General features: G+C 41.5%; 1 protein-coding gene across 1 annotated transcript in view; it reads left to right on the top strand.

Moving 5' to 3' along the window:
- Positions 1-977: 977 nt before the first annotated feature.
- The window catches only part of LOC108673168, a 37,438-nt gene continuing 21,907 nt past the window's right edge, over positions 978-16,508 (top strand). The window contains exon 1 of the mRNA XM_047881450.1: positions 978-1,099. Within this exon, the coding sequence (XP_047737406.1) occupies positions 1,023-1,099 (77 nt within the window). The 5' untranslated portion in view covers positions 978-1,022. The remainder of the gene's footprint in view (positions 1,100-16,508) is intronic.

A 16,508-nucleotide genomic window follows, 5' to 3' on the forward strand; every position in this document is an offset into this window, starting at 1 on the left:
GTGGTGACGTGATGTTTATCTCGTATCAGTGGTGACGTGATGTTTATCTCGTATCAGTGGTGACGACGTGTAATTTAGATTATGAATTTCAACTTGATTTGCTTAACGCGTGTTATGTAATTCTAAAATTTGAATTTCACCTCTACAAGGTACTCCAATAACGAATAAGAATAAAGTTTAAAACCATTTATTTCCAATTAAGTTGCTGTGTCTACGGGGGCAGTAAATTTATCATTATAGCGTTTCTCTGCCATCTTAACGAATACTTGACACCGCGCCCAGAGAGTTGGGGCCACACGGGTGGCTGGGAGGGCCCCAGCCATAGAGTTAGGGGCCACACGGGTGGCTGGGAGGGCCCCAGCCATAGAGTTAGGGGCCACACGGGTGGCTGGGAGGGCACGGCCGTAGAGTTAGGGGCCACACGGGTGGCTGGGAGAGCCCCGGCCTCTTGCGACTGCCGCGTCATGCCGGGCAAACGTGACTCCGCATGATGCTGTTGACCCTATATCCATGACAGTATCCACTAGTGCGTGTAGTGCACCATATCCATGACAGTATCCACTAGTGCGTGTAGTGCACCATATCCATGACAGTATCCACTAGTGCGTGTAGTGCACCATATCCATGACAGTATCCACTAGTACGTGTAGTGCACCATATCCATGACAGTATCCACTAGTACGTGTAGTGCACCATATCCATGACAGTATCCACTAGTGCGGGTAGTGCACCATATCCATGACAGTATCCACTAGTGCGTGTAGNTGCGTAGCGTCGTGACTATTCAGTGACACGATCTTGCATAATGTACAGTGAGTAGTGCGTTGGTGAATGGTCGGGTGGCTAATCTGGCATCCTGATTAGCACGAAGTGCAGGGGTCAAAACCAAAATACTTTCTTACAGCCCGAATTATTTAGCAGATTTTCAGAGTTATTATAATATCAATAAAAATTTCTAAGTTGAGTACCTGAATCTGTCTGACATTGTGAACATTTGAAGTGTGAACACAAGCAAGTGTTCAATGGTTGAGTTGCAGGAGCGCCGCTCTGCTCTGCTGAGGAGAGGTCAGAGCCTCAGCCTGCCCCATCCTCCTCATGGGTGAGTGAAACCTAGTGAATGTTTTAATTGTTCTTAATACGCATTGTTAGCAGCAGGAGAACCTCACCTATCGGACACGCATTTGTACCTTCTGTTTGTATGTCTCCGGAACGTACCTTCAGCATTTGTACCTTCAGCTTGTATGTCTCCGGAACGTACCTTCAGCATTTGTACCTTCTGTTTGTATGTCTCCGGAACGCAATATCAACATAACTTGAATGACAAGCAGGCCTGGCAGCAATACGTACAACGCGCAGGGCGTGCGGGAACATTGTTGCAAGAACATGGCCATTGGCCGCGTCCTTCCTCCTAAATTTTATGATACATTTTTGAAAGCTGAATCGAAAATTTTACTTATTGCTAATTCATCAAGATATTTTTTGGTCTGTACTCTCATTCATCTCAATCATCCGTTTAACTGTTCATTCTCTTTTTAGTCCTCGATGAATTAATTTCTCAACCACGATTCCCCCTGACTTATATCGAACGATCCACGTTTGATTTGAAAAACGTTTACCAAAATTCCGAAATCAGCATTCAATTTTTTTTAAATTATTTAATATTCTTAACTAATACCTGATACAACTAAATAAAGATTTGTTAATCACTTATTATGAAAAACAGTACTATATACGTACGCTTATACGAGCGCGAAGAAATACTGTTCGTTTTGTTACCTTGTGTGATGAACTTGCTCGCCGAGGTGACCAAATTTACCCCAGTGAATAATTTATTTGAAGAACGAGACACGAAAATGTTTATTAACCAGAATATAAGGATATTAAACTAATCTAAATAACCGAAAACGGGAGCGTCTGGATAGGTATTGGGCTCGCACTTATATCATATCTTATTGGAACAGAACAATAATGCAAAACATTAACACATTCCGGACATTAACCATAGAATAGAACACTGCCTCTGGACCAAACCTCTGCAGCTGCCAATTTTTGTTACTCTGAACTTTGCAAGGCCAACGATGTTGCACGAAGCGACGGGATCAGCAACAACCGATCTCTTTACTACGGGTTCTCTCTCGCCTCAATTAAATCCTGAATACATTCGATATACGATACATTCTATTTTTATATTCCACCATGCTTACCACAAAAAAATAGTAACAATATTATCTACGACACAATTATGCATGACACGACCAGATGCCTAGTAACCTCGGTCGCTGGATTTTCGTATTGTTGAATCACAATAACATGAGGACACTATCATACACTCAGGTAAATGAATGAGTCATATCGTCTAAGTAGTGAATCACTTTCTCACCCACATCACGAGCAGAGAGCGGACGTATCATGCCTGCTTTTTTTATCGTGTCAAACTGAATCAGGATTAGGCATGCAGAGCTGTAAGTGCATCGATATTTCGTCAAATTCTTTCTCATTTGTCGGAGTTTTGACAGGACTGAAGGTAGCGACTCACAGGACGATGTCCTGAGTCCTGCTGAGGACGACCGTGGCCGGAACTGTTCAATTACCGTCAAGGATCACAGGCATTAATTAGGATCCCTGCAGGACGTGAAGGCTCCCACGCTTAATACCTCGCGCTGTAATTCCTGACGGAACTTTCACTCTTAGTCGTGGATATGGACAAACATCATCGTTAAAGCTGCCTCTCTTATTCATCATCCTTTTACATTCATGACGGAACTGTCACTACACATGTGGTTATAAAGGAACATACTCTTTGATTGAAACGAAACTTTCATTCAACATAAATACTTTCGGAATAACCATGCAATACTGACTTATTATTTGCCTCGTTCAGACCGTGATTTTTTCAGAAGTTTCTTCACTGAACCCTCACGTAAATTTCCTTATAAATATTTCGATGCACTTACATCTTCAGATTTGCACTTACATCTTACATCTTAAGATTTTGACAGCAGGTGAAGACGAACATCATTTGGCCGCCGGTCCACACACTATACGAACTGAGGGGGACCTTGACATTGCGGCGTCACGCTCAGGCGCGGCAGCTCTTTAGCTTCAGGCACAAAACAATTGCATTGTGCATTGCATTTGGCAGAGTACATTGGAGTTTTCCGCGCCTCGGTACCTATGCCCTTCTTTGTATATTATAGGTGCCTCCCATNCGACTCTGAACGAATGGACCCGCCTGCTGGACGAAAGGGAGCCAGTAGATGCAGTGTACCTCGATTTTGCCAAGGCATTTGACAGTGTCCCACATGAGCGGCTGTAGCGGAAATTGCAGTCTTTGGGAATTGACAGCAATGTACTCAAATAGATCATAGATTTTCTAGTAGGGAGACGCTAACGTGTCAGTATTAATTAATCCAAAATCTTTACGATGACCGAGAAAAATGTGATGTAACACTAGTAATCATCCGCTTATTAATGGGTCCGTATCAGACTGGGCTCCAGTGCGCAGCGACGTGCCACAAAGAAGCATTCTCGGGCCTGTTTTATTCGTTGCGTTTATAAACGATCTGCCAGAAGATGTGTCTAGTGTGTGCTCGATGTATGCTAACGGCACAATAATTTATAATACAGTGAAGAATACGTCGCAAAAAGTACAATTACAATGTGATCTTGACAGGCTGGTTGACTGGGCTGATAAGTGGCAGCTGCGTTTTAACGCTGACAAATGTAAAGTATTCCACCTTGGCAAGAATAATTAACAGCAAGATTACAGTATGAGAAGACACGGTTGCAACGACAGAGTGATGATGTCAAAGTCGACAATGGAAAAAGATTTAGGAGTTAATGTCGACAATGAGTTGAAATTTTCTAAGCATATTGAAGGTCAAGTTAATAAAGCCAATAAACGAGCGTTGGAATATATATTGGAATATATCGAGAGGTCACACCTTTTATATATTTACAATACTAGAGGATGGAAAATTATAATGTAAGAGACAAAAACATGCAATAGCTGAAACAAGGAGAAGGGAAGTGTCGACTATGGAAAATTGTTATTATAATTTTTATAAATTACAGCTACATTTAAGTCATAAATTTATTTAATTTTGATCTGAAAAATTCAATTTTTCTCATGAATTTTACTAAGAACTTTAATGCAAGTTGTACTTCAAATATTCGTTTAATCGGCTCTCTCTTTAGCACGTTAAGTGCGGCTCGACCCACCGGTGAGTTGCAGGGCCTTTTTTCTGGACTAATTCCGCTATTGAGATTCTTTTAATTGCATTGGCCGGAAAAATTTGATGATGGCGTATTACCTTATTAAATTTAAAAAGTGCAAAAAAATGAAAATTTCATTTTTGCACCGGAACCTACGCATTTACTAGTAAATATTAAATAATAGGATTTTTTGTGCGCGGACTTGTCCGTTTTTAGGCCATCTGACAACATTGGTGGGTCGTGCTCACTTAATATGCAAATTGGTCTACAAGTAACGTTAGATCAGCGCTTTGAATGACGGGGTCTCAACTCTCAAGTCGCTTGGAAAACCTATCCATATTTGTTGTTTTCAGAACTGGATTTCAAGCTTTGAATCCCACCTCCCTTTTTTGATCCCTCACAATGTCAACAACAATAGCAATAAATTAAAGATCCCAGTAGTATTTTTGAATTATGTGAAACAGCATAATACACTTGAATTTAGATTAGATATTCTAACTACACCAACAAACTTTCTACTTCAAATTTTTTCGCATTGATTAAGTCACATTTTGATTCAAGAAGAGATAAAGATAGTACCGGGTATATAGTAAAAGATTACAATGTAGAAAATTTTTCTTGTCAGATTCAGTAATTTGTTTTATTGCTTGGTTCAATTTGCTTTCTATCGAAGTTATCCAAAAAATATTGCTGAGCCTACGTTTTCTACGCCTGCAAACAACTATAAAAGAAAATAGTCGCTTTCAGGATGTCTGTAGTGATTTCTTGCGTATGCATGTGACAACTCGCGTGTATAAATTCTTATATTGAGCGAACCAGCATTGACTGACATGAGTATTGTTTGCGTGGGCTGATTGGCGTTTTGTAGTCAAGCTATAAATGTTGTTTTTTATTGCACATTATTTACGTGTTGTGCAAACTGCAACCACGGCGGTATAATTGTAGTCATCATGGAAATGAGCACAAATACGTTAGTGTTTTTTCTTTGGTAAAAAATTTAAAGAGATAATAATAAGGCCCTGAATTTCGTGGGAAATTCTTCGACATTCAGCCATCTAAATAGGATAATAGGAGTTTTTCCGCATAGCTCATCCTGCATTTGTAGGAAATTTTCGTAACCTATTCGGAAGGCAAGCCTCCACAAGAATTCTAAGGTACTTAGACAAGAAAGCTTCTACAGTACACGATTGAATGACGTTCAGTCAGATATATTTATTCATCGATGACGCTGGAGTCCCGTAGACTTTTTAGTTCGAAACAGTTTGTTGTAATGAAATTGAAGAATTCTCTATAAAATAAATAATTCGCAAAATTCAACGCCATGAGGCGATCTTTGAAAACAAAGCAACAGGAGCTAGACACTCTTGAACTGAACATTAAAGAAAAAGTTGATGATATAGCTGCCAGTTGATAGTTAGGGTAGTGGTGTAGAAAAAGAGTGTAATGAACCGTAAAAAAGTTCGAAACGGTCTGTTGTAATGAAATTGAAGATTTCTCTAAGCTCAAGGTTCGTTGCTATGCCTCATCCGCAACAGTGGATTCGCGGAGGAAGGTTCGAGTTCGAGAAGTTGCCGTCATGGTGTATATATATAAGGAAAAAACAATGGCGTCACTAGTATAGCAGTTTATCACTTTAACGTTGTATCATTTGGATGGACTGAATGCTCACCATATTCAATGATAAATAAGTACTCATAATGGGATTTTAGAGCTGCGATCACTAACATAACATAATTAACATAGCATAGTGATGTCGGCGCTGAAGTGTAGGCCTGATGTGGCCTGTCGCCGAGTCTTTTCCTTTTCGTGCCTTGATCACAGAAGATCTAAAATCGTGTCATTTGACCGGATCTTTTCATGACTGACGATAGTTTGAAATAGCTACTAGACTTCCACCGGGATCGACATGGTGCTAGGTATTTCAAATCTGAACACATATTTTACCATAGCTTTATCTAGTCTGTTCTTGAACGCGTTCATACTTGGAGCGCCAACGATGTCATCGGGGAGGCTGTTCCACATGTCGGTGATTCGAAGCGAGAAGAAATGTTGTCGCGTGAAGAAGTTGCAGAGCAGTTTTTTTAGTTTCTAGCCTTGGCCTCTGATGTTGGTTCTTGTTTCAAATTCTAGTAATCCTTCGGGGACCTTGTATAAATCATGAGTATACTTGTATACTTCATTGAGGTCCCCACGCAGACGTCGATGACTGAGGCTTGGAAACTTCATAATCTTTAATTTTTCTTCATAAGACTTGCCCTTCAAGCCTGGAATTATTCTTGTTGCACATCTTTGAACATTCTCATTTGTCCTTTTCAAATCTCGGCGACCACACAATGTTTCCAACTCTAGATTCGGGCGCACGACAGCAACAAACAACTGCTTCATCGCTTCTGCATCTATAGGAACTCGGATGAGCGTCTGATTAGTCCAAGAAGTTTGTTGGATGTGCTAGCTTGCGTTGCAACATGCTTAGAAAATTTAAGCCCATTGTCGACATAAACTCCAAGATCTTTTTCCACACTAGACTTTTCAATCATTACTCTCTCGTTGCATCAATGTCTTCTCATACTGTAATCTGCTGTTCATTGTTCTTCCCGAAGTGAAGTACTTTACACTTGTCAGCATTAAACCGCAGCTGCCACGTATCAGCCCAGTTAACTAAACTGTCAAGATCATCTTGCGATTGCGCTTTATTTGACGCATTCTTCACTGAATTATAAACTTTTGTGTCATCGGCATTCATGGAGCACACGCTGGACACTACTTCTGGCACGTCGTTTATAAAAGAAACGAACGAAAAAGGCCCAAGAACGCTTCCTAGTGGCACGCCACTGCGCACTGTTGCCCAGTCTGACACAGTTCCGTTAATCTTGACACGTTGTCGTCTACCTTCTAGAAAATCTCTGATCCATTGGAGTACGTTTTCCTCAATTTCCAAAGACACTTTACACAACAGCCGCTCGCGCGGAACACTGTCTAAGGGTGCGGCCAGACAGAAAGCGAGAAAGCGCACGCGAGCGAAAGCGCGCTGAAGCGACTATATTATATTCAAACAATCCCATAGGGGTGGCCAGATAGGACGCGCGCTCACGCTAGCACCCGCGGCGCTTGCTGAGGCGCGAAGCTTGCAGATTTGTTGAGTTAAATATGCAAGCGCGAGCACGCGCTTGTAGTTGCCCCTGAGACGTCGTCGGGTATGGCTGTCGAAGCTTTGATCTGCTCCATCTGTTTTGATCTGCTATCTGGGACGCCTCGCACCCCTAGCAGCTGGTCAGATAGGTGATGCAACGACAGAGTGATGATGTCGAAGTCGTCGTGCGGTCACCGAAACTTGAAAAGGACAAAAATTTAGTCGAGAGTGTTCAAAGGCGTACAACAAGGAGAATTCCGGGTTAGAAAGGCAATTCCTATGAGGAAAGATTAAAGATTATGAAGCTTCCAAGCCTCAGTTACCGACGTCTGCGTGGTGACCTCATTGAAATATACAAGTATACTTCGATTCCATTCTATATTGTATAAAACACAAATGGCTTTTACAATTACTGTTGCCTGTTCAACACTTGTTTCGATAGACTTCGTTAGTAATCTAAACTTTGCGGCCGTAATGCCAAACGCGCACTCAACGCTTCGCCGGGCTCTGGAGAGGCGATAGTTGAAAATTTTCTTTGACTGAGCGCGCCACCTCGCGTTGTGTCTGGTCACCTACACGCGCCAGCTCGCGTCAGCGCGCTCCAAGCTTCCGCGAGCTTCAGCTTTCTAGCTTTTAGTCTGGCCGTACCCTAATGCTTTGGCAAAATCGAGGTACAATGCATCCACTGGCTCCCTTGCGTCCAGCAGGCGAGTCCAATCGTTCAACGTAGATAATAGGTTAGTGGTGCAGGATCTACCGGCAATAAAACCATGTTTTAATAATGATGTTTAACACTAGTAATAGTACAGCACTTTATCACTTATCGTAGTATCATTTAAATGGACTGAATGCTCACCATATTCAATGAAAAATAAATACACATAATGGGATTTTAAATGTGCGAATGCGTCAAACAAAAGTATGGCTTCAGTACATTTTAACTACCAAGCTTCAAATTCAAATTGACTTGATTTCTTGAACGCCATGGCATTCAGATTAAGGGTTCAACAGATAAAGTTAAAAGAATAAAGTTAGTAGAGAATAAAATTTTAAGGTTACAATCTGCCTTAGTCCCGCCAATTAAAGTCGCTTTACAGCGCGTACATTACGCCAAATGAAATGCACAGGAAATACACTTAGTTGAATGTTCAAGTATGTTTTAAACTGAATAAATGCGCGACTAAAAGGAAAGCAGTTATTAGCAATTTTTGTGGCCATGCCAGTGTTGAAAGATATTCATTGAACAAGCACCCAGAAACTTGAATTTTCTGCACAAGAGTTGTGTACAAGAGAGAAAACCCCCTTTCAATTTCCTTGGTAAAGAGAGGATTAAAATGAGCGGCCAAAAATATCAGAACTTGCACACGTGGGGATACCCCAAATCTCCCATGCTAGAACCCAAGGCTCCAACAAGGCTCTAATTTATAAAAAGCGCGTTGACCACTTCTTAAACGTGGTGCTCCAAGAATTCAGGTTGGGAAATTATACCCAACATGTTGCGCAGTGATTCTAAAAGGCGGTGATTTGAAAATGCCAAAAATCCAACGAGCTAATCGATTAAATGAGAGGACTGCAAACCTTGGAAATCCTAGTGTGCGAACTTATATTTTAGTCTAGTGTTTTCAAGCGTAGTAGAAGCACGCACGCAGTGGGTTGCTTGTACGAAACAAAAGAACGACGCCTGCAGTTCCGGCGCCGCTGAGGGCGGGCCTGTGAAGACGAGCCTCCAGAGACCCTGAGCTGCAAGGTGACTTGCCAGGCGCCAATGCAGTCCCGTGCTGCCCTTACCATCAGTTTCGTTCATTTGTCCAATGTGGAAGTCGTATGAAATTGTGGAGAAGTAATTATATTGATATATCTTGGTTGTCGGAGTTAAATGCGTCGCGGCGGTCTAGCTCCATCGAAGTTCTCATTCTAAGGCCACCACAAGTTTGCGTTCATAATCTTGACATGCACAAATGCACACTTACTTTATAAGTTAATTTTCTTTGAGTTTTCAACCATTCTAGAAATTAGGAAAATGTTATTAAGTTAAAACATCACGCTTTGCGTGTGCTAACTCACATCATACGTCATGCATTCTTTTAAAGCGCATTGTCTTGAAGCCATAACTACCTGCGACTCAGCATTATGAGTGCTGGACCTTATATGCCGAGTTAATTCATCATACATCAAGTTGATCAGCAGGCGCAGCCCTTCACCACAAAATTACACCGAGGCCCCACATGGGGGCGCGGGACTCCAGGGCGTTTTCTTCTCGGAGCTTAACTGCGCACGGCCTCCTAAGGGCCTCTTTTGTTGTGTGGCACTCGATCTAGGGGTTGCAATTGAAATCAGCGGCAAAATAAATTTTCCTCTTTCTCTATAAATTTTTTAATAAGACATGTGATATAGCTGAGACCCACGAGAAATGCTGTCTTAACAATAAAAACAAATTCATTTATTAATATATTGTTTCTTGTTTCCCAAACAGTAGGCTAACATTATTCTTACGTGATTGTCATCAGAACAATATTCCAATATTGTTCCACTATTGGAACAATATTCCAATAGTGATATTTCGGTCTCAAACCATTATTTGAAGCTTTGTAATAATGGAGCTGCACTGAAGTCTCTTCACAATTGCCCATCAAATTTCTACAGACATAGCTGACACGAATATCAACATAATAGTTAATAAAATTCCATGTTATTTAATTTCATAAGAGTTGAATAACTTAGACTTTAGAGTGTCATTTTCACTATATACTGTTGAATAATTTGTTCGACTAGAAAGTACTTTTGTTTTAAATTTTTTCTTATCTGAGTTATCGAGATCAAAGGTCGCAGAACCAAAATGAAGTCATGAGGGCCTGGGCTGTGAAGGCCGTCGAAGAGGAGACGCATTTCTGTAGTCTGGCCGGATCGCTGCCACCTTTTAGGGAATTGCCTTGCCAGGTAATGGCCCCGGCAGTTGCAGGCCTCCGCAACAATAGATAAAAAAAGTCCCGTGCAAAAAACCGCCATGTTTTCGTCTTTTCATTCCACAAAGATCGGACTGAACGCGAAACTGATCTGACCGATTTGTTCCACCGTAACAAGTGGAAATGTAACACTTCATAACAGATCCGCGGTTTCGTTATCACATAAACAGCCCATTTTTTTACTTGAACTGTACTATATAGTAACGTAAGTAAGGTTCATTTCTATAATTCTAAACTTTCAGTTCTACGTAGGGAATATGATTTTTAAATTTTGCTCCTACGCTATATGAGCTCACATTTCGCTGGCTTGCTAAAATCGAAGAGGGGCTTAACTAAAAATTTGATTCTTTTAAAATTTTCACATACCCTGACCTGCGTTATTCATGATTCATATCTTTACTTGCTTGAATTACTTATACACATTTCAAACTACCTATATTGAATGAAACATGATAAATCAATATACCAACAGTAAATAACAAAATTTGCTCAAATCAGATATATCAGCAATACACTTATTAAATGTTCAATGAACCATCATATTCATCATATCAAGTAATCACCAAACAATTAAATACATATGCGCCACACGTTTTTCGTTTTAGATGTAAAATATTTTAACTGAAATACAAAAGACCAAGAGAATGAAAGCAAACAGAGATCAGTAGCTGCCGAAAAATTATTTTCTACTTATTAGTCCACATGAATACGTGGTTTTAAAAATTTTTTTTTATACATTTTATTTACTGTTATACTCGCACTTATGTCCAGTCATTATTTGCTAGCAATGCTTGAATCAAGATTTAACTGAAAAATTGAATACTGGTAACGTCAGCCTAGATAATACCAGCGTTATTTTACTTATTTACAGACTCGTTGCGATGCTGACTATAACCTATACGCAAGAGCTCGAAATCAAGCTAAAGAAAGCTGTCGCACCGCTGTAAAAACCCTCGAAAAAATATTGCTAAAAATGCAAAAAATAACCTTTTTTTGTACGCTAGCTCTAAGTGCAAGATGAAGGACGGTATTTCTGATTTGAAAGTAGATCAACGAAAGATATCCTCTGATGAGGGCAAGGCTAACGTTCTTAATCAGATTTTCAGTAGCGCATTCACTGAAGATGACCTGAACAGTATTCCAGCTATTGAGGAGCGCCCAGTCGGCTCTAAATTAACAAGTTTTGAAATACAAGAAGAAGAGGTTCTCAATAGCCTTATCGCTGTAAATCCAAACAAGTCATGTGGACCAGACGGCTTCCACCCCAGATTACTCAAAGAGTTAGCAACTGTCCTACCCGGCCCTTAATTGACGTCAGTTTTTCGAAAAACTTTGAACGAAGGGGTCTTGCCGGCTGACTGGAAAGAAGCTCATGGGAAAGAAGCTCACCATGGGAGAAGCTCAAAAAAGGTGACAAAAGCTGCCCGGGCAACTATCGCCCTGTCAGTTTGACAAGTGTCGTTTGCAAAGTAATGGAATCTGTTGTGAGGGATCGATTGATAGATCATTTGACTAGTGTGTCTCGGTTGACCCCTTGTCAACTCCCCTCGCCAGAGCTGCCCGCGGCATTGCCTGATTGCTTTTTGTACGAATCAGGTACGAAAGTTTTGACAGAACGTTGTGACATTTATTATTGTCTAGCATTGAATACTGAAGTAAAATGTTATTTGTGTATCAATAATTGTTGCAGCAAATTTTTAGTTATTTCAATGTTTTCGAGCTTTGGCGCCTTGTAATAATGTACCGCAAATTGTAGAATTACAATAATGCTGCGTAAGTTTGTGCCGCAGATTTTGACCTTAAATTGAGAGAGTGTAGTAGTGCTGCATAGTACTGTACTGCAAAACGTGACGTTGCAATAATGCTGTGTTATACTATACTTTATCTTGGCACGGTGCCGAAAAGGTGCGTACACAGTACCGATGACCGATGTTGCGACGACAGATCGACCTTCACGAACCCTGTCTTCTGAAATTCATTTCTTAATGTTAAAAGTATTAAGTACAGAATTAAACTCTGGGAGATAATTTAAACCATTGATTTAGGAAGACTCGCAGTATTAATCGTTAAAAGAAGAGGATATTACTTACGATATTGGTCATTTTTACCGTTATACTCATACATCTCCAGTCATTATTTGCTAGCAATGCTTGAATCAAGATTTAACTGAAAAATTGAATCCTGGTAACGTCAGCCTAGATAAAGGCTACAGTCTCTCTCATGATTTTCATCGTCCATGATCGACATTCCTTTTTATTCATTTTCTCTCATTTATTTCTCAATCTGCTTCCCATTAACTTTTTTCTTCTCTTGCTTGTCTCTGCATCTCCCCTCTCGTCTCCTCTTCATCCTCTTGCCATCAGCCACTAGGCCGAGCGATGGTCACGCTGGCGCTGCGGCCGCTGCCCCTGCCCTGCCCGTCAGTGCGGCGACAGTCGCGTTGCGGCAAGGTTGTGTGCAACACAATCACCTCATACCGCAATGCCCGAATTAGCCTCAACTCGAGTGAAGTTGCAATAAGTCATCTCATTGTTCTATTATTATATCTTTTGTTTAATTTTCACATGTCTCGAATGGTAATTGAGAGTGTTTAGCAATGGAATGCATTCGTGGCATTCTTCCATTTCCATGACGGAATAAAGAATACAGTTGATATTGCAGTCGTGAGCGTCAGGTGGAACTGCCACGCGATGTGTGTTCTATACCCGGCCTGTGTTGCATTGCCGCCAAAAACTATGAAATTTATCACAAATACTGCGACGTAAAATTAAGCGGAGAAGAAAAGACAAATATCGAAACTCGCTGCGTCCCATTGCAGTGTATAATTAAGCAAAGATTATTCGCTTGGTAGTAATTGTTACCCGCTGTCGTTTTGATTAATGTTAGCAATAGCGGCGGGTCAAGCGGGTGTAATGACTGCTAACTGACTTGAGACTCGTAGTTTTTTGCCGATAATTTGATTAATTTTAAAAAGATTCTCTATTTCATTCCTTATTTACCATTGAGCATTAATATATTGCCTACCTGTGAATTAAATCCTTTCAGGAGGATCTCATATGTTGTAATTAGAAGCAATTAGTTACAAAATGTAAATTTTAGTTGATAACCGAGTGAAGACAATTTGAAGATCATTAAGCGATAACAGCAAATTTTTTGTGCAATTTATATGCTAGGAATAGAAAGTGAAGTTTGTTGGTCATAGACCTATACAGCAGCAGCAGCAGCAGCACAATTACGTTTAGTTGCGTGAGGTAGCGCGGTGAAGAATAAGGAGGCCACAACACGCGCAGTTGTTGGTCGAGCTGAGTGCTCTGAGCTCGTCTCCTGGGCCTCTGTTGTCAGCTCACCGTCATCTTTGAATCTCTAGAGACGTGAAAAAAATGTGAAATGTTATAGTTTTGTGAATCTTCTGATGTTGAACGATAGCTATGGATTGACTGGTTGTTTGATTTTGACGAATTGTTGTGTAAGATCTTGGGTGTAATTGAAAATATGGATTGTAATCATGCCAACAATTTTTCTGTTTCAAACTTTGTAGTTTTTTTACGCGTAATAATTTTCGTTTCTCACGGAAAATGTTCTTTCAAAGGACTGCATAGAAATACAAGCACATATCGGCAGTGACATTAATGAATCTTTTACCGTTTGCAGCCCCGCTCTACTCCAGCATGATGACAATCTTACGCGCTGCTCCCGAACATTGCATGCAATTTAAATGCAGCTCGTCGGCGCGGCGACAGAGCAGGCGTTCAGTGACGGCAAAACTAAACATCGCAGTCTGGGGCGATATCGCAGTCTGCGACAGTACCGCAGTCTGGGGCGATAAAACGTTCCTCATGACAGTTTCACAGTCTGGGGCGATAAAACTTTTCCCCATGCCAGTATTGCTGACGTCTCCCCATTTTTAGCGGCTGACTCTGATGCGAGAACGTCAAGAGATTGCGGCGTCGCAGAGGCGGCCGCGACTGCCGGTTCGCTGATTCAATTTCGCCAGCTTGGGGCGCTTGATGAGCTGCCGTCGGGACCTGCAGATTAAAACAACGCGCGGCCCTCATGATGGAGATGCTCTTTAGGGCTACGTCGGCAGCTGCGAAATTCATTATTGTTCTGCCGCGCACCAAACTTATTTCAAAGGCTGATGAGAAGTTATCAAATGTTGTTTCAAGGCGATCCAACCGCCAGTTACTTCTCTTCTGCAGCAGCCAGTTGTTTCAAATTTTTTTGGTTTCAACTCAGTTATTTTTGTATTTCTTGTTGTTAGTTTTATCTGTCGCCAAAAAATTTCAATATCATTTTCATTTTGGCCGCTAGCGGTTTTACAAAGATAAGCAATTGAGAAAAATTCTATTTCAATTCAAGAGCAATGATGTTGCCTCTTGCTGAAAAATCTTTCTGGCAAAATGTGCTCATTTAGTGAGCAAGGCTTTTTAGTCCATATTTATGAACGTGGACTCCAAGTTTGGATGTAAATCGCAGCCTGAGCTCGGCCACGTGCTGCGCTCAAGCCTCTTAAATATTCATCAACGGATAAAAGTATCGCATAATTTGGACGAATAATAGATTATGGTAATACCACAGGCGCAGTCTGTATCCATTCTGCGGATCAAAGTAAATGATCGTTGAAAAGACTATCATTTACTCCATGTACTCCATTTACTTTATTTACTCCATGTACTCCATTTACTTCATAATGGTTATAATGGTTATATGGTTAAAAAATATTAGTAGTGATTGTCTGCACCATACTTGATTGTCCAAGTTGATTGTCTACATAATTGTGCAATTTAAAAATTATATGCATTGCAGGGTCATGAGGGAGCGTTTCAAGTTTTTGTCTCACTTTGCCATCGGTTGACGGTTGCCGTTCGAAAGTTACGTGTGGAATTTTGAGTTGTTCCTTCGCTATTTCCTGCTAATCAAAAGCTAAAAATGTCCCATTGATTTGATTCCAACCGTCGAGTATTAGCGGCGATATTGTTGGAGATGTTTCTGAACTTTGTGCACATGATGTGAGTTGGTAACCTCAGTAATTATGTGCACAGAATAGGCATTTCTATGAGAACTCGGCCTGAGTGCTGCTTCTTCCACCGCCGTCCTTGCGCTCATCGATTGTCTTGGCCACCAACCACTCAGCTGCAGTGCTGGGCGCTCAGTGCTTGCATCCGCGCCTCTGTCGTGTGCTTGCATCCACGCCTCTGCCGTGTGCTTGCATCCGCGCCTCTGCCGTGTGCTTGCATCCGCGCCTCTGTCGTGTGCTTGCATCCGCGCCTCTGTCGTGTGCTTGCATCCACGCCTCTGTCGTGCGCTTGCATCCACGCCTCTGTCGTGTGCTTGCATCCGCGCCTCGGTCGTGTGCTTGCAGTCGTGGGCACGTTCCATGCTTGCATTTGAAGCTTCTTATCGTGCATGAGGAGCAGGAGGCCGCTGTGAACAGCTAAATTCGACTAACTTAACAAAGTCCCTAACAAAACACGTTATTCCTGCGATACTAGTATGCTTCAAGAGCCTAATTTAAAACTTCTGAAATCACTTTCTCAAGCTGTAGAGTTAGCTTTGAAATCTTCATAAATCTAAAGGTTATATAGCCCTGAGGCCCGTCTGACCTTATCTCACCGAACCCCCAACGTAACAGTGCGCTCGGGCTTCCGCTGCCTCACAGCTTGAGAGCCTCCCTTTCCACCCATGCCCCTTCCTCCAGCCCTGTGTTCTGTCTCCCTTCTCTACCTCCTCTTTATTTCCCTTTTCTTGATTTTTTCATCCCTCATCACTTCTCCGTCCTCGTCTTTTTTCTCGCTTTCCCTCAATCTTCATCGTTTCCCACTCCCTCGTCCCCTGCAATTATTTACTCATATGCCGTCAATTCTTGCTTCACAGTCTCGCATTACTCCCCTCGCTCCCCTCTCTCCCCTCGCTCCCCTCTCTCTACTCCCTCACTACCCACATCCCCTCACTGCCGACCTTGACCATGGAGTAGAGCTGGGCTGCTATATTCAGGCTCCAGCCTTGGGATCCTGCCTGCACTACTTTGCTCGGCTCAAAATTAGCTTTTTATTATTATTTTTAACCTTCGCAAGTAATTGCATTACTTTCAATGTACAGATAAGTATTAGATGTCTCAAAGATATCCTAAGAAGTAACAGAAGTTGCTCTGTACAAATGCTGATGTAATGGCCGAGATAACGTAATGGATGTGAGAGCGC

The sequence above is a fragment of the Hyalella azteca genome, unplaced genomic scaffold (assembly GCF_000764305.2).
Source record: "Hyalella azteca isolate HAZT.00-mixed unplaced genomic scaffold, Hazt_2.0.2 contig8021, whole genome shotgun sequence".
Taxonomy (NCBI): domain Eukaryota; kingdom Metazoa; phylum Arthropoda; class Malacostraca; order Amphipoda; family Hyalellidae; genus Hyalella; species Hyalella azteca.